Below are 23808 nucleotides of genomic sequence, written 5' to 3' on the forward strand. Positions count from 1 at the left end.
TCTACTGCGGTTGTGGTAACAACCGCGACATATTCTCCTGCAATTTTTTTAAATAACAGGTATGTTTTTGTTATATCCACTACCACAAAAACAAACCTGCATATCAAAACAAGTACATAAATTCAATTTCAACAGATCAAACACATGTTCAAATGTATTTCAACATCACATAAGTACAAAGTCTAATAACTAAAAACATTTCAACATGTTCAAATGTATTTTAAATCTAATAACTAAGAACTATTATATAATCTAACTAAATACTTTGCGGCAGCGATCCTCATGTATGATAGTGGCTTCTTAGGAATTTGTGTGGTAGTCTTGAATTTTTGCACAAGACAATTGATATTAATTAGTGAATATGAATTCCAAATGTTGGAGAAAATCTAAATTTGTTAAATTTAAATATTACCGTTTCCCAGCCTCTTGTGATATGGGAACGAATAATGTGGACCATCCAATACATTACATAGTATCCGCACTCATATGACCCCTTCTGCCTGTTAGACTACAATATATCATCACAGTTGTAAATAGTTAGTGAAAAACATTAAAACAAAACAACTATAAGAAAGTATGACTTTAGCATATGTCAAATCTTGAGAGAAATTCATGCAAGCTTTCTACTGTTAGCAATTGATCTCCTAACCATCATCATACTTACTGGAATAGAACTATATATATAAAAAAAAATATTTTTGCATTCATTTATATAAAAAAGAAAGTCCAAACATTGTGCAATAAGTAAAACCACAAAGCATAACTCTCCTGTATAGAAATAACAAGAAACTGCCAATGGTGCCTGAAATTCATAATAACTTAATTATTACATACTAAAATCACATATGGAACTTTATTATGTTAACAAAGTTCACTTACCTAGATATATAAGGAAAAAAATATTTTTTTTCCCCTTGCAAAACTTCTTATGAGATATGTGTTGATCTGTTCAAAATCATTTGTTTCGTGAATCGATTGGGGATTAATGAACCCATAATCATCAGAGTACCCCAATTTGTTACTGATTCAAAACATATACCTGAAATCAAAAATTAACTTTGATATAAGCATACTTGATATATAAATCACTTTTATATAAATAATTGCTCATAGACTTACATCATCCATAGTTGAACTAATGTAATATTCAACTCTTGTTTTCCGGACGCAAGCTCCGTGACATCTTGGCTATGGAGGTATAATGGGACCTCAGAGCCTCTCCCAAATACATTATCATCATATTCAACCTCCAAAGGCTTATTTTCAAGGATGTCAACAAGTAGCTGCAATGAACCAAGAGGATCATCTTCAGATAGAGGAATCTTCTCCTGTGCATGCGTCTGTTGTTACATGGAAAAATAAGATAAGTTTTGACATCAATAACATGTAAAATTTAAAATTGAGAAGTGTAAAGTAGAATTCCATACCGGAGGGTCAAAAACTGAACCAACCAATTGTTTAGGCCAAGCGATAAAAGACTGGAATGCATGTGCCACATTGAAAATCTCATCTGTCGGCAGAGGAACTGAGGCATCTGGTATGATAATTTCATCTACTGAGACCTTCACCTCATCCTCTGATAGCTCCATACCATGAACAATAGTCATTGCCTTAAACATTGTTCCACGAGCTACCAGCACCGTCTCGGTATCGTCTAAAATGTATAGCAAACATGGACTAGCATCGTCCATGTCATCTCCTGGGACGGTTGGTGCTGAACAACTTCCTTTCTCGCTTCTCCCTGTCAGAGTAAATGTTAGATTATAAAAAAGATAGAAATAATTGCACATAAATTTTTATTAAGTTTACCTGTGGGAGGCACAACATGTTCATGTTCCTATACAGGAGATGACATCGGGCACATGCCATAGTTCTCAAACTGCTGCTGGAACATGGTGTTGAACTCATTAAACAAATCATCCCTGAGCTCTGTCCTGAGCTCTGATCTAAGCTCTGTCCTGAGTTGTGTCCTAATCTCCTCCGTAATGTCCGCTCGAAACTTTTTTGTGATCTCTTGTGTCAGTCTTTGTTGTTGTGCTTCGCTGTATGCATATGAAGTCTGACGATAAGAGCTCCCAAAATAATCTCTAATGCCTACTCCAGTTCCAGTAGCACGTACACGTCCAGGGTGCTCAGGTCGTCCAATCGCAGCGGTAAGAATATCCTGGCGACCCTCAAAAGTGAATTGACCTTGGGAGCTCTGCTCAATCAAGAAGTCCTGTAACATTACAAAACACCATTATTCTTTAAAACGTTGAATGTAGTATGTATACTGATATTATTATTATTTTAGGAACAATGATAACTTACAATTCTTTCAGAAATTTCCCGTGCAGTGACAGAAGAGTAGGTGCCCGGTGGTTTCATACGAGCCAACTTCCATTTCTATGCCGAGAAGGTGGAGAAGGAGGCTGGGGGCTACCACCCTTAGATGGTGGTCTAGCATCTGCCTTTTGCTTGAGGATTTTCTCCTCAAGCTTCCTAAACCCACCACGATAATAGGTGGGGTTTTTGTTTTTAGCACTTGTTTCTTGTGCTTTGCTTCTAATTGTCTGTCACATATGTTTAATTAATTATTTCATATGATATATATTTGTTAATGAGGAATTGAATAATATCAACTATACTAACCTGCCATTCCTCTGATGTCTGACTCTGTACAAAGAGTCGCCAAGTCTCCTCATCAATGGACTTATATGTAGTACATGGAGACTTATTTTTATGGCTTCCAAAAATATATCTTGAGGTCAACTTACTTTTAAAATTTCTGAAGTTTTCAGCAACAGTTGATAAACACTTATTTCTAAGTGTTACGACATTTGGAATGTCAAATGTCAGTTGAAAAAAACATAATAAAGTTGTATCAGTACAAAATTATCAAAATAAACAAACTCTAATTGAAATGATATTAACTAACTTACCAATATATCGTTCCATACAATGTTCCGATCAACCTCAGACACATGGTCAAAAGATGGAGTAAGAATACTAATCTTGTCACGTGCCACTACTCCAAGGTATGATCGGAAGTCATCTGCATAGGGGCCAGTTGCCACACCCATGATCACGTTAACATTCACCAGTGTTCTTTCACCACTATTCTTTCTGATCAAAAGTTGTTTCATCCTGGTGGGTTCTCTAGTGGATCTGGAAGGGGGAGCCTCATCTCCTGAAGAATGTGGATGATCAGTCATATATCTGTCAACATAAATAGGAACATGAAATATTAATAAAAGACTTATGTAATATCATATAATTTAACAAAACATGTAATAGTAATCATAGGAAATATTAATAAAAAACTTATGTGATATTAATAAAATACTTATACAGAAATTTGAAATTCATACATAAAGATATGGATTCATCATATGTATATTCCCTCATCATGATCTGACTGAATTGCATGTACATCGTCGTCAACTAGAGATTGATCTTCCAAATTTGTTGTAGTTTGAAATGAATGGTTGTCAGCAATATGAATATTAATCATTGTCTTCGTTAACTTCAATTTGTTTTTTGCCTTGAAGAGCGACACACCAATGGTCAGNCGCAGGATCTTTGACATAAAAAAACTGAGATGCTTGATGTACCATGATAAACGGTTCGTCTCGATAACCCACCTTTCGAAAATCAACCAGTGTCATACTTTATTCATCTATTTTCACACCACTCTTATTGTCAAACCACTTACATTTGAACAATGGAACAAAAAACTTGGTGTAATCAACCTTCCATATCTCTTCTATTATACCATAATATATCATTGATCCAAGTACAGGAGGTTGATCTTTTGATGTGGAAAATTGAAGCGACCCAACTACTAAACTGACTCCACTATTTTGTACTGTGCTTTTATCATCCAAAGTCTTCGTATAAAATGTGCAATTATTGACTTCATAACCTGTACAACATACGACATCAAACTTTAAACCATTTGCAAGCCACAATAAAGTTTGAGAAGAATGTGGCTCTTTGTCAATTTCAAATTTGAACCAAGACATAAATGTTTTGTTATGGTCCATCAACTACCATTTCTCTGATTGTCTTGGATTTTTATTCTTAACAATGGCTTTGTGTGCTTCCAAAAAAGGGATCACCTCATCTGTGTTGTCCAATATATAAAGATGTGTTTGCAACAATTCTTCGCGATCTTTTGTCACCAAATTCACACCTCGGATGCTTTTACTTGTAGAAAATTTATTCAACCATGATATGCGAGGAACTCCTATTGGATTCGTTGATGTCATGTAATCTGAAAAAAAAACTCAATACTTTCTTCAGCAATAAACCTTTCAATCATTGAACATTCAAGACGATATGGATTTTTAACGTACCCTTTCAAAATCTTCATATAACGCTCAATAGGATACATCCATCTTAAGTATACCGGTCCGCACAACTTGATTTCTCTAACCAAATGAACAAGTAAATGTACCATGATGTCAAAAAAAGATGGAGGAAAAAACATCTCTAGTTGACACAAGATGATAACAATCTCGCCTTGAAGTTCATCTAACTTTGTGGGATCGATGGCTTTACTACATATTGACGAGAAAAATGAACACAACCTATTTATAGTCTACCTAACATTTTTGGGCAAATTGAGGGAATTGTTGATCAATATTTTTCCACTACTTTGAATCAACTGGATGATGAAGGAGCCTGTCAATTTTTCTCTCATATGCATGTCATCTAAGGTTTTTAGCATTTTTGGGATTCGTAAGCAAACGCTTAAGTCTGGACATTATTGGAAGGTACCAAACTACTTTCAAAGCAGATCCATTTTTTCGATCTGACCATTATCTTCACTATTTTTTTTGACTTGTATCGTGATAAGCCACATTTTGGACACTTTGTCAAAAATGCAAACTCTTTCCTATATAAAATGCAGTCATTGGGATAAGCATGTATCCTTTTATACTCCATACCATTGGACAAATGATTTTCTTCGCATCATAATTACGAGTGGGTAGTGTATTTCCATCTGGCAACATTTCATTCAACAACGTCAACAATTCTATAAAACTCTTATCATTCCATCCATTGCTCGCTTTTAAATTCATGAGCCTTAACACCGCTGACAAACGTGTGAACTTAGTTAAATCGACATACAAAGGTGTTTCCGCATCAATCGACATCGTCTCATACACATGAGCTTTGGCAAAATTTTCTACGCCAACATCACGGATCATGTCCTCTAATTTGTCTTCATTCAGTCGATCTTCTTCCATGGTGGAATCAATAACATTTTCAGTTTGAGAGTCAGTCGGGAAAGTGCATTTCTTCGCCGTGCCATATCCATGTTGTATAGCATCTTAGGAAACCATCACATATAAGATGTTCTCTAATTTGGGTTGCGTTCAAATTTCTCCCATTCAAACAGTTCACGCAAAGACATCTAAACTTCACTTCATCATCACTTGTACCCTTATTACGTTATGCAAATTGTATAAATTCCTCCACCTCTCTCTCGTACTCAGCACTAATGCGTGGTAAATTAATCCAATTTCGATCCATTCCTAAATATTACAAAATTACAATTATATAATTTTCTATATAAAATTATCAATTCAATCATACAATCAATTCAGTCATACAATCGTACAATTAATAATAAGCATTTAAATGATTAATTTAAACATTCAATGACACATAATTACATATATTCAACATACAAAAATTAAAAATTTACAAAAAAAGTTTAATAAACACAATAATAGAAATTTGAGAGCGTAAAAAAGGAGCCAACAACAGAGAAGATACGACTACCCAAATTTTGGAACGCAACAAAATTACAATACCTACACACAAATATAACAAAATGTAAGTCTGATCATACAAAATAATAATTTCACCTATATTTAAATCAATAATTTAATTATAAATAACGTTGAAGTTTTATTGTCTAGTCAAATTAATCTATAACTTTACATTAAAATCAAATTGTATTTTATTTTCAATAACGCCAACAAAATAATTTTTAAATTTTAGAAAAATTATATGAATTATTATATTTAAAAGACAGGAAATATTTAAATAAAAAGAAATGCGAAAATTACTTTTAAAATGATAAAAATGGAATTAAACAATTATTTAGGTCGACTACTGAATTAAACTCCATCCCATAAATCTTTCTCTAGATCTGTCTATTTGAACTTCATATGTTATCTTTATATTAGATTCATGTCTCCATCGTTAACATATAAAAAATAGTAACATTAGTTGATATATTTTCATAGATTTATCACACAAATCTATTATTTCCATTCTTCCAAATATAACATTTGATTCTCTTAATTTAAAATATAATACAAATTAAAAAAAAATTACATTAACCTTGAAAACTATATAATATAAGCATTCCTATGTTGCTCTAGACATTACTTCTAGGCTTCTCACATACGTAGGGATGTAAACTTCATCTTTTTTGTTGCCAAACATTTTTAAAACATGGACATATATATTTCTCTCTAGTGGTAGAACTTGACCACTACCAGTACTTAAGAATCAAAAGACAAACGAAAAACAAGGTGTAAGTCCTTCTACATTAGCAAACTCGTTAAATGTATCAAGTGCATTCCAAAATAATCACGATCCACATTTCTTATCTTACTTGCTTATACATAAATTTCATTGAAGTATATAAAAATGTCTATATGACTTATTCATTATATTATTAGGCAATAAAAAAATAGGACTAATACAGACATTAAACATGTTTTTCGATATTAAAGTGGTGTATGTCCAAAAACTTCATCACTAATTAAGTTATATTTCTATATGGTTTCACAACAACAAATAATACAAAAAATCATCCCCACTATTTACAACACCAAATAAAAAAGAAAATGATTCTTCTGTATTGGTGTAATTAATTCAAAAATCATACATGAAAACAGTCTCAGAAAACGAAATATAAACTCAATCACGCACAATAAATATTCACTTACAATGATCTTTATCTTTTAAAGTCGATTTCATACTTACAAATGTACCTATGAACGAAACATTCTAAGAACGTATCAAATGGTAATGAGGAAAATTAAAGTGCTAGAAACAAGAAAATGAGAAGATCGATGTTACCTATTCACAGAGAATGGCGCGACGGACAGGATATTGTGGATATTTCAGAGAATGGACATAACGAAGATTTCAGAGAGTTTGAGATAGTTTGCAGAAGAACAGTCGCGACGTCAATGTGTGGAATGGCTGACGGAGGAATGGTTGGCGTCAATGTGGAATGACCGACGTCAATTCGCGTTTGCAGAAGAACAGTCGCGGTGGCTGAAGGAGAGGAGAAAGTTGTTCAATTTGCGTTTGTGTTTCAGAAATTCGCAGGGAAGACGAAACTGTTCACAGTTTTTTTTAACCTAATTAAACCATACTACCGCGGTTCAAAACAAAACCGCTGTCATATAGTGGAATAGGCTGCGGTTGTGAAGGAAACCGCGACCTATTCTCCTAAATAAAATAAATCAAAATGGCATTTTTGATATTTTCTTCAAACTATATGTCGTGGTTCAGCCTCCAACCGCGGTCTATTCCCTTAAATATTTAAAATTTATTCAGATAAGGGAATAGGTCGCGGTTCTCTGAGCAACCGCGACCTATTCCCTAACGTTCTGAATCCTCCAACTGCCTACCCAACTGCCTTTTGGGGAATGTCAGAAGGTTGCAGGGGGAATAAGCCGCAGTTCTCAAAGCAACCGTAGCCTATTCCCCCTACAAATTCTGACATTCCCCATTAGTCAGCCCTGTAATAAATTGGCAGGGGAATAGGCTACGGTTCTGTGAGCAACCGCGGCCTATTCCCCCTGCAACTTCTGAAATTCGCTGTGCTGACAGCCTCTGCAATAAATTTACAGAGGAATAGGCCGCGGTTGCTCATAGAACCGCGACCTATTCCCCTGCCAATTTATTGCAGGGTGGACAAATAGGGAATTCAGAATTTGCAGGGGGAATAGGTCGCGGTTGCTCTGAGAACCGCGGCCTATTCCCCCAACAATTTATTGTTTTTCTAACGTGGCGTCAAAGGCAGAAGTTTGACTGGGGAATAGGCCGCAGTTCCCCTATGAACTGCGGCCTATACGTTTGATTTATTTTCAAAAATGTCATTGCGCAGTATTATGCTGCGGTTTCTGGTGAACCGTGGCATAATGTGCGCTGTAGAAAGTTAATTTTTTTACTAGTGATATTTAACCCAGATAAATTTAATACGAAGGGGACAAAAAAATATGTAAAAAAAAAAACTAAAATATGGCGTTTTGAAATACAAAACATAACGTAAGCAACCTAAAAGAGGATTATAAATTAAAGGTTAAATCATTTTGAACATCCCTATTAGTGCACGTTTGTCATAAATAGGTCTTCATATTTTAAATGGTCTCAATTAAGTTCCTTATTAGTTAATTCTCTTGGAAGATTCAGAGAACCCTAATCACAGTCTTTTTTTCCAATTTTGGGTTCTCTTCCTTCACAGCCAAACACAGTTTTGGGTTCTTTTCCTTCTTTGTTCATTCTTTCTCTCGGACAAAACTCAATCCCGAGGCTCTTCGTCTCACATGAGAAGCGGATTAGGGGAGCACGAGCACCCACCTTTGTCTTCTCCTTTCTTTCTTTTCGTTCAGAAACTTCTTCCCCAAATCATTTTTGGCCTTACTTCGTTTCGTAAGTTGGAGGCTCTGTTTTCTCCTATCTCTTCCTTGGGTTCTGGCGCAGTGGTCGTAGGGAGGAAGCACTTGAGTTCGTTGAACCAAGCACGACAAAGGCGCATTGAGGGCGTTCTCGTAGCGGTGAGAATCACAGAAGTCTCTTGGTTCAGAGCTCACGGTGGGTGGAGTGCAGACAGTGTCGCGGTGGTTGGCGAAGGGAGCGGCGACGTGTTGCAAGAGGTACCGGTGCGGTAGCGGAATGTGTCGTGTTTCTGATATGGAAATTTTTGGGTTTTTGGAAATTTTTGGGTTTCTGATTCCTATAATTAAGTTTGAAAGGAAGGATTTTTGGTTTCTTAATTGTCCCTTGAATTTGTTTTTTTTTTTTTTTTTNTTTTGAGTTCCTTTGTTTCACAGATTTGGGGTTTCCCAGTGGTTGTTGGTGGCTGGCGGGTGGCGTTAATGGAGATGATGGTGGATGCCGCCATAGGGTCATTGGGTTGGTGAGGGCAGCAACACCTTGTCTATGAAATGTCTGATTATAAGACAAAGAGAATTAAAATTAATAAGCTTCTGATTCCAAAAATAAATTAATAAAGAAAAACAAAATTGGAAATAACACTGCATTTGGATTACATTCAAGTATTTTAAATAGGTAAATAAAACAAATCCAACTCAGCACACCAAATTCTGCCACGTCAGTAAAAGTTGGAAATGCCATCCTGTCATCCACAACATTTTTTAATGTCATCCGTCCAAATTAACGGTGATGACTAAATTGTTCAGTTTTACACAATAAAAACCCAATTGAGATCATTTAGAATACAAAGACTTTGAGACAACCCTGTACAAATAAGAATCTTAAAAATGATTTAACCTAAATTAAAAACTAAATATTCATCAAACACTCCAATTTTTCATCTAATGAGTAAGTAAAATAGTATAATATAAAAATCACTAATCAAACAAAAATAAAGTTATTGTCTATCGCTATCAATATCTTATTATATATTAAAAATGAGTAAAACAGGAATTTAATTTAAAGAAGAGAACAAGAAAATAAATACAAGACACTGTAATATGACGTTTTGAAAGTAACCTAAAAAGGACCTTAAACACTCCGAATTTTCATATAATAAGTAATGAATTTTCTACAACTTATCCCATTTCAAAGGAAGCATTTACCTATGAAAAATAAAAATAAATAGATAAATCGACATCATACTAAGGGAATTAATTTATTTTGTTTTTATGAGAAAATGGATTGAAATTTAAATTTTGGTGAACGTGACATTGACCATGATAGTGTGTTTAGTTTAGAGAGATAATAATGATGTAAATGGAATCTAGGAAGCAACGAAGTATGATTTGAGTAGATTAAAATAGTGCTTAGCACGTTGTCTCATTCCCTAACAATGCATTAGTTTATAATTAGGTAAAATAATTTAGAAGAGTGTGATGGTGAATATACCTTAACTAACACTAGTTGATTCTTAAAATAACTATTCAAAATACCTTGTTCACACTTATTTTTTCTTCGATTCATATCAACCATTACCAACTTTTTCTTTGTTTGTTTAGAATTATATAATCATTAGATTCATTCATTTTTATCGTCTTGAGATTATTAAATTACACAATAAGAAATTAATATACAATTAAAAATTAATTTAGATCGATTTGTTATTGTCATACCATTTGATATATTTTAATAAATAAATTTTCAAAATGAATTATATAGTTTTTTTTAATATGATATCATCAATTTTATTGTTTTTGTTAAATTACATTTTAAACTAACATTTGAGCCTAACATGTAAACAACTCAAATATTAACTAAATAGATATGTTTAACACGTTAAAAAAATTTAATACAATTGAATTAAAAAATCATATACACTCATCTTTAAAATTTGAAAACTAAAATATATAAAATTTAAAACATAAATGAATTTTCATTTTGTTCTTAGAGATTCAAAGTATGTTTAACTTTTTTAATAAATAAATGTATACTTAACACAATTTCATAAAATTAATTTATAAGATAATTTTTTTTATATATTAGTTGATATTATCTTCATTTAATCGGTAAAGATATTAAACAAAATTGTTATCAATTGAAGGTAGTATTAATTGATTAAATTTAACTATGATTTCAAACCTTGAATAAGAGTGTTTTGAAATTGAAAATTTTTATTTTCTAGAACATAATTATTTTCAATAAAAAAATGTTTATTAATTAAAGAAAAACAACTCGGAAACTAAATTTGTGGAGAGAGCACGTGATTATCAAATGGTTAGCTCTTGTGGTCACGTGCGATGCCATGAAATGAGGGACTGAATCTAAAGTGAGGATGGAATAGAATTTAGCATGTTGTTATTATTCTATAATAAATAATTATTAAAAAATTTAGATTACATCATTATTTTAGATCAAATGTATCAATTGATTATCAACAAATTGGCTGTTAAATTTATAAAACATTTCTATTACACCTTGCAATTTAATCAAATCAAATATTTCTACTTTATCAATGTTACTCTGTTTTTTTATAATCTAATGATTTGTTAACTGAAAATTAACTGTTAATTTCTCGAAACATTAAGAATCGTATAAAATTGTACCTCTTTATCATGTTGCATTTGAAATTAAATAAATTTTAAATATTGTTTATAAATTTTTATTTAAGTGGTTAACATATTAATTTGTTTTAATTACTATTTTCGATTGACTTTATCAATCATAAACTAAAATGATGAAAACAATAAATTTAGAAATTTAAAAGAATTTTGAAGATTTATTTTAGTTTTCTATGTTTTAATAAAATGTAACTTCTGAGGTTTTAAGGGATCATTTACTTACCTTTTTCATACAAAAAATAAATATATTTTAGGAGATAATTTTGCTTAGAACATCCATAATGTAAGATTGCTAATGAATTTTTTATTTTAATTTTATGGGACTTAGAATGCGCATAAATTTAAGCATTCTGAAGTGCTTAATTGAATCTTATAACTTCTGTCCAATTCAGAAGTAAAAAAATTAAAATATAAACATTGTTTTTAAAGTTTGAGGTTTAAAATACAATTTATTCACTTATAAAATACAAATTAAAATATGAACAATGTTTTTATAGTTTGAATCTTATATCTTCATCTATGGAATGAAACAAAGAATTATACACAATAATGGAAGTTTGAGGTTTAAAATACAACTTTTTCACTTAATATAAATATTACTTAACCAAACTATAATTATCTCTTTATCTCAAGCCAAACTATAATTTTTAACGTTATATAACAAGTATTATATGTGGCTTTCCCATAAGTTATTATGTATAATATTGCATAGTATTTATACCTTTAATTATAAACATAATTTAGAGGATCATAAAAAATATTAATCTACAAATTTGGTAATTATTAATGTTTAAAATTATAGTAAGATTTATTTTTAACATAATTTATTTTTTTTACCGTCTTTAATTTCATTTTAGAGCATATATATTCCAATAGATATTTTAGTTTGATTAATATTGATATATATATATATATATATATATATATATATATATATATATATATATATATATATATATATAATATTACACATTCTGTATGTGTTAATTTCATTTAATATTTTTAATTGTTAATTAATACATGAAGATACGAGGATAAATAACAATGAATTTATAGTTTTTTGGTTCTTACTCATTGTAAAAATATAAGTTTTTTTCTGTAATTTTTAGACTTAAAATTAAATTCTATCGAATCATAATGTTAATGTCGATACTTTAAATTATATTAAATTGTAAATAGTCAAAGTTTATAATAAGTTAACTCATTACATATAAAAACTTTTTTCAAAATAAATATATTTTTAAACTCTTTTTCCAAAGAAAAATTATTACTTAAAAAATAATGACCCATGGCCCATTTGAGTGGGATGAAAACCCTAACAGATACTTCTCATCATCATTCAACATTATCTTCATAAATGCTAACTGTGATCCTTATCCAATGGATTCATTTTTTCCTCGGTAAGGGTACAACAGTCTTTCCACCTTCAATCACGACCACTGAATTTCCGCCACCTGTCATATGACGTCTCGCCAACGCAATGCTATGACGTCACATCACTGCTCCTAAGAGCAACCCACGCACTATCCCCTTTCCTACGTTCCACCCCGAAGCCCCATTCTAGATTAGTCACAGGTGGCATAACTCTAGTCGCTGTGCTTGACACGCGCATACATTGCGGTTGGATTCATGTTGATGTTGAAAGGTGTTGGAATTTTCGTGCCAAGGTTCCTTTGAACATCAGGCATGTGCACATTGCGACAACTTGCTGCCTCTTTTGTATTTAATTCATCGTATATATATTGGTCGCCCGTGTATACTATGTAGTTGAGTTGAGCATGAATGTGTGAGTGATAAAACAAAATCCAAGGAAGAAACAAGGTCCAATTTCAGAGATCGGTAGGAAGGAACATGATGGACAACCTTGGCGGCGGTTCTAGTACTCGTATGAAAGCAATCGAGGAGCTTCTCAGAGAAGGTCGTGATTCTGCTACACAGCTCAGGAGTATCATCAATGGGAATGGTGAAAATTCTCCTTCAGCACAGAAACTCGTGAAGGAGGTGTTCATGTCCTTCCACAACTCCCTCTTGCTCTTGAACAACAACCCCACTTCTGAATTTCACGATGCCTCCAATGTTCAACTTTGGGACTCTCCCAAACTCGAGGACTCTCCAGAGAGCAATTGCAAGAACTCCACGGTTAAAGCACGAAGAGGGTGTTACAAGAGAAGGTAATTAATTAATTAATTAATTAGCTAATCAAATTCCCTTTTACCATTTTTCACTTCACCAACACGATCATGTTAAGTGCTGAATTGTGAATAATTAGATTTGCTAATTTGGTGTCTCTTTAGACTTTATCCTTTACGTGTGCCTAACATTGGACCCCGTGAATTATTATTGTTCATATATGTATATAAACATGTGGTGTTGTTGGGTAGACCCTGTCTAATAGTCTTTGTTTCTTTGTCTTTAGTACCTTTGGTTATATTGTGTCTGTTTGGCACAGTAAAAGAAATTATTGTTGCAGACACTGCCATTGGTTTTGGTTTATGAGAAGCAATTAAAGAGTTTATCTGAATTTATAATTCATGTCTGCAGAAGAACTGAACAAACAAGAGAGAAGGAGTCCGAAGCTCCAATCGATGATGGCCACCAATGGAGGAAGTATGGTCAAAAGGAGATTCTCAATGCCAAATTCCCAAGGTGTCTTAGCATTTGAACAATCTTCTGAATAAATGTTTACGCAGCATGAATTATACTGTATATGGGAGAGAAATTGATGTGTTGTGGTTTGAATTTTCAGGAGCTACTTTAGGTGCACTCACAGAGACCAGGGTTGCCAAGCGACAAAGCAGGTGCAAAGAGTTCAGGAGGATCCAATCTTGTACAAGACAATCTACTACGGTGAACACAGTTGCAAGAACATGGGAAACCCCGAGATCATACTCGACATGTCTCCTTCATCTTCTTCCAAGTTTCTTAGCTTCAACAATTCCTTCTCTACTCTATCAAAACAAGAGTGTGCCTTTCTCTCATCTTCTTTCCCTTCATCTGTCAAAAGGGAGTGCAAAGAGGAGATTCCACCCTCAACTTCCTCCAATGATTACCTCATCTCTTCTGACCTCACCTTTGATGATGCTTCACCAAGACATGTCACTCTATCATCTTCAACACCTGACTCTGAGTACAAGGCTGTCGACTTTCCAGATCTCTTTGATGATGTCTTTCAAGACTTCCTTGAATTTAGATAGTTTCCCACTTTCTTCCTATTTTAAGTTTTATTTTAACCTATATGCAAAAACAAACTGTGTAATATATATAGTAGTTTTCTTAGAAATTGGTAGTAGTACTCATCTTTTATTCTCAATATTAATGAGAAAAAAAAAAAAACAATGTTGTTTTGACTGGTTCAGCCAACAAAAGTTAATTTAATTAATAATGAAGTGGTTGTCTCTTATTTTGTATGAAAATAATGAGTAATTTGAAGTCTAGTTTGTTTGTAAGAAGATAATGGTTTGTAGTTATATTTATGTGGATAAATGAAAAGTGAGATGAAATTAGGAGCATGCAGAAGCAATGAATAGATGGTTGGGGTCACTTGGAAAAAGGTTAAGGGTAGGTTCAATGCATGAATGATTTTGGAATAGGGGATATATAAAGGCAACCATAAAAAGGTGATAGAGATGGCATTCTTTCTTGTAATTAAGGTTTGATATCGAATTTACAGGGAGCAAAATCCTCTACTTTATACAAAATTATGTATTGTTGCTATTACTACAAATATCACTTTTCTATGCATATTCATAAAAGAGATTCCTGATAAAAACAAAACACAAATTGCATTTTTCATCATTCTCTTTAAATATGTGGCTAAAGAGTCATTCAAAGGATGTTTTCATTCTCCTTAATCACTAAACTATAAAATAAAAATTAATATCCTCTCTCTCTATATATATATTCTTCTAAATTAAATATTTCATTTGTATAGTTAAAAAAAAAACGACTTATAATTTAATTGTAGTGATAATTTAGTGTTAACGAAATGTTATTTTCATTCATTAAGTCTAAGAGAAGGGGAAAATAAGTATTAACTAAGAAGGTGGTTACCTGCTATGTATATAGAGAATGAATAACAATACCATTTCAAGGAAAATACAAGGTTTATCAAAGTTGCTAATGGTATAAAATAATTATGATGTTGATTATATTTAATGCTCCAACAGTTTTTTTTCTCAATAAAAATACTGCTTTATATGTTCGAAATGCCAACTGTGTGTTATGCAATTGGTTAGGTTTTTTTGCATGGATAGTGTATATGTCCACATACATGCATAGTGTGTATCCACATAAATTTTAAACTCATTTTTTGTGCGTGTGGAAAATAATATACTCTATTTATTAATTAAAAATTATCAAAAACTAAATAATAAGTGAATCTTATTAATAAGAAGTATAACCCACCTAATTTTTTGTTTTGAATAAATTTTGTCCACATGTAAAAATATGTCATTAAGATGTTTGTTTATTTTTTTTTATACATCGAAAAGTTAATAGTTAAAGTTTGACTAAAGATATAAAACATGATCTAATTTTTAGAGTGAGTTTAGATAATCGTATTTATTAATAATTTTTCGGGATATAATTAATTTGTTTTTAGTCTTTATATTGATACGCATCATTCATTATCAAATTTAGCAATTAACATGGTTGGAGATCTATGCATAATCATATATGTATATAAATTTTCTCCAAAATTGTTTAATTGTTAATTGTTTTATTCAATTAACTAATTAAAATGTCTTTATAGCTATAACTCAACACTAAAGATTCTCTACTCTAAATATTAACTTAGAATAACACGTTCATAATAATAATAACACAGTTAAAAAAATGAAATTTGATCAACTACACAGGTTGATTCTTTAAAATGTTTTTGAGGAAAAATATTTTTTTTTATAAAATATTGTTTATTAGTAATTTTTCTGTTGGATATTTAAAAAAAATAAAAGAAGTAAAAAAGCATAAAATTACTTAAAAAAACTAAATTAAAAATACTTCTTAAAAAAAGTTTTCTACGTTTTTCGTAATCTTCATAGTACAAAAACAGATGTGCATATATTCTATTCTATATGTGAAAATAAAGCATGAGTTCATATGCAGAAGTGATAGACTTTTAATATCTATCCATATAATAAAAGATGACTTAAAAGAAAAAAGAAAAAAAGAAAAAAAGTGAACACAAACTGAAAGTGGAATATAATTATTTTTTCTGTTGTTAGTACTTTTAATATTTTAGGTTGTTTAATAATCAACACTTAAATCTAATTATAATTATTTATTTTAAATGCATGATTAAGTTTTGTTTCCCCTTTTATCTTTACCTATTTTCTTTGTCTATTTTTCTTGGACATTCTAACTATATATGTAATACTAATTATTATCGACTTTTAGGTTGGTAGGAAAATAGTGGCCACTAGTGAACAGCAACGTGGATCTTTTAGAATGTGTTCACATTGTGAGTCACACTGTCCATAAAAAAAAAGTGTCTGAGTCCCCTTTTTGCAAATAAATAAATATATTTTTTTTTATAGTAAAAACATGATATTTTCTCTCTCCCAATTTTAGAAAAAAAAAATAAATGCATAGGTATATAAATAAGTAAAAAGAATTAAAACCTATATATTCTTTTAATCTTATCGGAAAACTTGTTCTCTATTTTCATTCGATGTGACTTTGATAAATGATTTACTTTATATATATTTATTTATTTAACTAATATGATGTTGATAAAACGATATGTATCATGTATTAATTAATATTAGGATTTGAAATTAATAATGATTCAGAAAGGAATGTTGAATAGGTGTCAATTCTGGAAAGTCAAATTGGAGAAGAAAAAAAAAAGAGAAATGATTTTGTAGAAGAGAAAAATATTGAATTTTTGGTGGACCCATATTTGAAAGGTTAGTAAGTGTAGACTCTTTTACCAGAAATTTTGAGCATTATCTTTTAGAAAAATGGGAGTGTTCACACTGACCTGAGGAAAAGCTTGGTCGTGTTCTTTGAATTCAAAGACATGAAATATCTTTAAATTTGTTTTACATGTTTGATGTACCTCTTACATGTTTCTTTTCTTCGACACATATAGTAGTTATAAACCTTATTACCATAGAAATTGTTTTGATGTGAAGTGTATGGTGGTTAATGCATATTCTTATGGCCAACTTATATCAAGTCATTCTTTCATGCAAGTTTTTTTTTTTAATTAGAGATAAAACAAAATTTTAGTATTTAAGTTGGTAAATATTATTTTAATAAAAGCTAGTTTTATAAATTTAAGTTTACTTGGAAAAATAATATAAGACTTATTTAAAGTTTATTCTGAAGAATTTTATTATTAATTGAATTTATTATGTTATTTGTTATAAGATCATTTAATATATATATATATATATATATATATATATATATATATATATATATATTATACAAGAAATATGTTAAATATAAATAAACTAAATTTTTACTATATAAATAAATATAAATTTTATTTTATAAACTGATTTTATAGCATTGTATGTTAATCTTAAAATCTATTTTATTTTTATTTTTATTTTATTTTCAAAAAGATATATTTTATGAACCATTTTTATTTCCTAAGGAGAAATGGAAATGAAGAAAGTTATTGATTGGATGAAGATGTTGAGCCTTCTTTTTCATATTTCTCTTATTTTATTTTTTTGTAATGTTTTGTCTTCCTAACTTTCGTTTAAACTTTTTCTTTTCATTTTCAACTATCATGTAAAATCCTACTAACTAAATAAAAATAAAATATCAAAACTTCTATCCGATCGAATCTTAATTTAGAGTAAGGTCATTTTTTCTTTTTATTTTTTATAATTTTTATTACGTTTGTAATTTAAATTTATTTTTCAACAATTCACTTCTTGCTGATTATGTCTGCTGAGAATTTTCGTTCTCTCAATTTATAAATTTTATATTTGAATCTTAGTTAATATGTTTTTCATCAGGTTTCTATAAGCTTGGCGTGATTTACCATTTCTTTGCTTATCTTTTGAATCTAAGCAATTTTCATATAAGGAGAGATATTTTGTTTTTAAGTATTATTGAAATATTAGATTTATTATGATTTGGATTAGTTGGTGGTAGCAAGTTTGATAGGTTAGATTGAAATACAGGTTTTGTTTGTATCGATATGTTAGGTTGATTGGTCAATATAAGTATTGGATGGTCAAAATTTAAGGGGTGATGCTACTTTTATCGTCATTCCTTCTTCCTTCACTTCTCCATAAATTTTTTAATGACAAAATTACTCTTTAATTTTTAACTATTTTATTTTTAACCTTATTTATTTATCAAATCATAAATTATTCTCACTTTCACTCATACGCAGCCTCACCCCTCTCTTCAACTTTCTCTCACTCTTTCTTTTTTCTGAGATTCGTTTCTTTCTACTTTCGTCTCATTCTCTTCTCTCTTTCGGTGAGATCTGTTTCTTTTTATCCCAACTTTCATTTGCTCTTCATTCGTGGTGGTTCGGTGGTGTGATGTAGTGGTGTGTGGTGGTTGTTCATGCTGTTCGTGGTGCAGTGGTGTGGCGGTGAGTACAGTGGTGGTTCGTTGGTAGTGATTAGTGTGTACAAATCTTCGGTTAATCTGATCGGTCCTGTTTTTTTCCTCGTCAACTCACTCGCCACATACCAAACCAGGTTCAACATAAAACTAAAACAAAAAATTACCATAAAATATTAATATGATAAGAATAAGAAGAAGAAAGATAAACCTCAATTGCATGGCAACTTGGTGAGGTAAGCTCCGGTGTGTGGCGGCCGGAGGAGAGAGAACTAGTTTGAAGAACAAAATGGAACGGACTTTCGCAGAAGCAGGTGGAGCTTGTGTAATTGGTTATGAAGTGAATCTCGTCAGAGTAGCCGCTACTAGACGTTTCCATGTTGAGGGATTTATCCTCGTTGGTCTCTGACCAAACAACACTACTAGTTCTACCATTGTAAGAACACACAAACCCCACTTCACACGCATTCGCATTCACATTCACAAATTTCTTCATCCTCTTTCTTGCTGGAACCTTTTTTTCGCCCAACAGAGGAATCCCACTTCAGAATGTCCTTGACCGAGACCTTGACGCTTCCACCACCCTCTATCTCGCGCTTTTTCAGGCCCTATTGCGTGAGTCTCTTGTAGAGGGACCTGAAGAGACCAAAGGAGTGGGCTTTCATTTTTTGCTATAAAGCGGGTGAGTAGTGTTTCTGGATCCTGATAGCGACTTCCAAAAGCAGAGACGCGGTTGGGGAAAGGATGTGAAGGAAAATAGTGTGGGGGATTTGCAAGGGCTATTTGCTAGAGAAGCGAATTCGAAGAGTGGAGATTTTCTAAAATCTGGGGTGTCTATGAGGGAAAAAAGATAAGCACTTTCCAATTCTTTTACCTTGATGTTGACATCCAATGACGAATGCTCACATCCGTTTACGGTTTACACGTTATTTTAGGGTTTAATTTAGGATTGATTACGTATCTCAACGACGAAGCTCTATAGTGCATCTTTACCCCTTTCATCAGTGCACCTTCAAGCACCACCGAGACCGACCTCTAACACTGATGGAACAATTCTTTCCACCACCACCTGCAACCTCTCACTTACCACACTCACACACCACAATGAAAGAATGAAAGGAGAAAGAATTCAAACGTTAAAGAGAAAGAAGAACATATTGAAACAATGAGAGGACGAGGATAAGAGTAGGTAGAAGTAAAAAAATATTAATCTTAAAAGTAAAATTTTAATCAAGAGTAAAATAGGAATAAAGAAGTGGAGAAAGAAATAAAAGAAAAATGAAGAGGTGGAGAAAGAAAGAGTGGTAGTGGAAAGAACCACACTCAAATTTAAGACGTTTTCATGTACTCATGAAAAAGAAAGATGGCCATTAAGTTTTACAATGAAATTAGGCTTTTAAAAATTTTAGTTATTAAATGCAATTTATGCCTTAGAGAACGTTTTCATAAATTTTTAGCCTTGTAGAATGGGAAAATTAATTTTTTTTATAATTGGAAGTGTTTTTGGTAGAATTATATATAATTAAAAATTTTGTATAATTCATGAAATTGATAAAATTTCATTCAACATATTTGATTTAAAGAGTCAGTTTCACTTATAAATTTTAGGCCTCCATTGGCATAAAAGGAGTTTGGGTGACGTTTCTTAAAGGAATAGTGTCACCCATTGGGTAAACATTAATCCAACCATGGGTATTCACTTTTATTCCTTCCCCCTCTCTTTACCCAAAATACATCTCTCTCTTATAATGTTGTTTTCTTATTTTTGCTTTTTTGCCAATTGCTGTAGGTTTTATCATGGCTTTTGAATGGATACTAATAAAGTTTGTTTGATCTTGTCATAAATAAAATTATTGTGTATTGCATATAATAATTAAATCTTTTTGAATGATTGTTGGATTTCTTATTATGATTATACTTAATATATAAAGAATATATTTTAAACTCGTTAAGTGTGGTGAAGCAAATATAGAAACTTAATCTATTATGTGTTCTTATATTTTTATTTTGAAATCTAGGTAGTCTTATATGAATTTTGAGCACGATTTGTAATAAGATTTTAACGGGCTTAGTATAGATATGAAATTTATTGTTGTTTAAAGAAAGATATTCATCCGTAAAAGACTTTTTGACACTCAAATTAGTAAGAGAGTTTATGATCTTTAAGAATATAATGAATATAAGTGTTTATGAGAGTGAGTATTCCTTGAGAAATACTCTAATTGTATTTATATAATTAACATGGATCGTGGACCTATGTTTCTATTAGAATAATATTTACTTGAGTATGATAATACTTTAATAAATAATAATTGAATGGTAAATAATAACAACCACATCAAACTGTCGAGAATTAGTTATAATATGTCTATATGGCCTAAATAAGTGTGAGTTTGGGATGCTCCATGATGAAAAGGCTTAAAGGACCTTATTGGATCGTGCTCTTTAATATTTCTATTGGGCTGGATAGCAACATAAGCCCTCAGTCTTGAGAGTTCGGTTTGATGTATGTGATGGTGTCTGATCTCTTGGTTGGGCCTTGGCCAACTTGTATGATATACAGGTGGATTGACCATTTGGTCGAGCTTATTTGTAGATTGGCTCTCTGATCGAGCTTTGCAGTTTGATTGGCCCTCTGGCTGAGCTTTGCAAGTGGATTAGCCCTTTGGTCGAGCTTTGCAGGTGGATTGGTTCTTCGACTGAGCTTGTTTTTGGATTGGCCTACTGCGCTTCGTAGGTAGATTGGCCCTATGGTCGAGCTTGTATGCGTGTTGGCCCTCTAGCTGAGCTTGTATGCATGTTGGCCCTCTGGCCGAGCTTGTATGTGTGTTGACACTCTGACCGAGCTTCGCAAGTTGGTTGGCCCTCTAGTCGAGCTCATTTGAAAACTATTATGTAAGAAGAGCCCTTTTGACTTGTGTTGCGTACTTTGGTGAAGCTTTATGCTAGGTTACCAACTTAGGAAACCTCTGTTAGGTTCTACCGACTTCAGGTTGCTTAGTGCTTAGATGCTACTGATTTTAGGCGAGCTTCAGTTTGATGTGGCCGACTTTAGGTGGGCTTCTTATTTAGGTGGCCGACTTTGATAAGTGGTGCCGGTTTGGGCAGGTTTAAATGAGTTGATTATGATTTTAACATGTTTCTATAATGTTACTTCACTTCAAGAAATCCTCGTTACTTTTGAGTCCTCTCAACGCTTATCCTTGTGTTTCTTATCTTGTCTTTTTTGAATTTATCTATTATCGAAGGAAGTAAAGGCGATCGAGATGAAGGCGTAGGGCATCATGGTTAGCTTCTGTACTAAGGTGAGTGAGAGCTAACGAACAAAGGTAGAGTTCCAATCGTGGTGTTCAAGTTTGTCAGCCTTAAGGCTTGATGTTGCTCGTTCGGGTTAAAAAGAGTCCCAACTTCTTGACTTGCAGGCTAATGGCCTATACTGAGAGTTTGGAGAAAGTGGCCGACAACCTTCTTTAATCTTGGTTTGGACTCGGGGTAGTGGATAACTCATGCACTCTAGTATTAGAATGTTGATTTGCTCTTGGTTTTGTATTCAACCATTTGTATGCTCATGTTGTTCTGGTCGAGTTACCCATAGATTTGAACCTCGAGTTGCTCTTGTACTCGGTCGTTGAAAATATTGAAATGCTCTCTATGCTCAGGCACTAGTATGTCAAGTTGTTCCTTTGCTTGGGTGTTGAATTGCCATTTGTTCTTGGGCATTGAGATGCTAAGCTTCTCTTATACTCAGGTACTAGGATGTTAAACTTGTCTTGTACTTAGTGAAATGAATTGTTCGCTTTTACTTGAATGGTTTAGTGTTTCTTCTATTTCCTTTGAGTGACTTGATGCCTTGTCTTGCCTGGAAGGATATTTAGTTGGTAACTTGGTTTACTTAGTGAAGTCGCATGGTGCTTCTCTTGAAGGGCTTGGTGCCTTGCATAGAGGGTATTTGGGATCATTTATGTAACTTGGGTGTTACCTTTGTGATTTTTTCTCATTGCCGCATTTGTGGTCTTTCCTCATTGCCACTTCCATGGACTTTTCTCATTACCACCTTTGTGGACTTTTCTTGTTTTCACCTCTATGGATGTTGGTTACAAAACCAACTCCAAGTGTGTCGGTCGTAGCATAACAAATAATAAGTATTTATATTGTTCTCTCCCAAAAGACTTGTGCAGCACTCGAAAACTCTTACACTCAATAACTCAATTAGACCATATGTTCAAGAGAACACAAAAAACTCTTTTTGGTATTTTCATTAAACAATTGGTGTGCAAGGAAATTTAACATAGAGCATTTACAATTGTCAAGACTAGATTTCGTTCATTTCATTCTCATGTATATAAAGACATCTCAATTTCATATTTAAGTCAAAATTAACTCACCAATATACTCAAGTCCTATCTTTACTTACTTTGAGTCTGTAATAACTCATCAAGTTTCAATTCTTTGAATCCTCAACAAACAACGGTACACTAAGTTCAAAAATCTTAATATTACTAATAAGTCATATTCTATCCCTATATACAACCATCCATTAAATGTTCAATTTTAGTTAAAAGCTTGAAGCAAAGTTTGAGAGAGAGTGTCTTTGTCTTTGGCCTACTTGGTTTTGGATACGCATGGCGTGCGATGTTGTTGAGTCATTGTATGAAAAGTTTTGGCAATGCCCTTTGCTGAGAAAAAAAAAAGTTAAATTGGAAAGAAAAAGAAATGAAAAGTTAAGGTGTCAAAACTATGATAGCTCTGGACTGTTATGAAATGTAACTATCACATGAAACTTTATAGATGCTTTGGATTATTTTAAAATAAAATCACTCAATTCTTTCATAATTGATCTTTTTTTATTTTCTTATAAAATTTATAAGAAGGTTTAGTTTAATCATATTAAATAAAGTAATAAATTAGGATCAACAAAATTTAAAACACCAATATTATCGTAATTACTAAAATGTTTGACTTCATAAATTAAATTAAG

The 23808-nt window shown here is 32.0% G+C and overlaps 1 protein-coding gene and 1 pseudogene across 1 annotated transcript; one reads left to right on the forward strand and one right to left on the reverse strand.

Annotated features, from left to right (window-relative positions):
- Positions 1 to 13046: 13046 nt before the first annotated feature.
- Positions 13047 to 14926, forward strand: LOC106758606 (probable WRKY transcription factor 70). The gene is made up of 3 exons (XM_014641535.2): positions 13047 to 13465; positions 13836 to 13940; positions 14041 to 14926. The coding sequence occupies exons 1-3, from the start codon at positions 13146 to 13148 to the stop codon at positions 14486 to 14488; spliced, it is 873 nt and encodes a 290-aa protein (XP_014497021.1). The 5' UTR covers positions 13047 to 13145; the 3' UTR covers positions 14489 to 14926.
- A 4018-nt stretch (positions 14927 to 18944) lies between these two features.
- On the reverse strand, positions 18945 to 19749 carry LOC106758359 (annotated as a pseudogene).
- Positions 19750 to 23808: the final 4059 nt, after the last annotated feature.

The sequence above is a fragment of the Vigna radiata genome, chromosome 4 (assembly GCF_000741045.1).
Source record: "Vigna radiata var. radiata cultivar VC1973A chromosome 4, Vradiata_ver6, whole genome shotgun sequence".
NCBI lineage: Eukaryota > Viridiplantae > Streptophyta > Magnoliopsida > Fabales > Fabaceae > Vigna > Vigna radiata.

Excerpts from the sequence above, each read along its gene's own strand:
- LOC106758606 (XM_014641535.2), top strand. The coding sequence starts at position 13,146 with ATGATGGACAACCTTGGCGGCGGTTCTAGTACTCGTATGAAAGCAATC. Across the intron at positions 13,466-13,835 it reads AGAGGGTGTTACAAGAGAAG|AAGAACTGAACAAACAAGAG; the intron begins GTAATTAATTAA and ends TCATGTCTGCAG. Across the intron at positions 13,941-14,040 it reads CTCAATGCCAAATTCCCAAG|GAGCTACTTTAGGTGCACTC; the intron begins GTGTCTTAGCAT and ends TTGAATTTTCAG.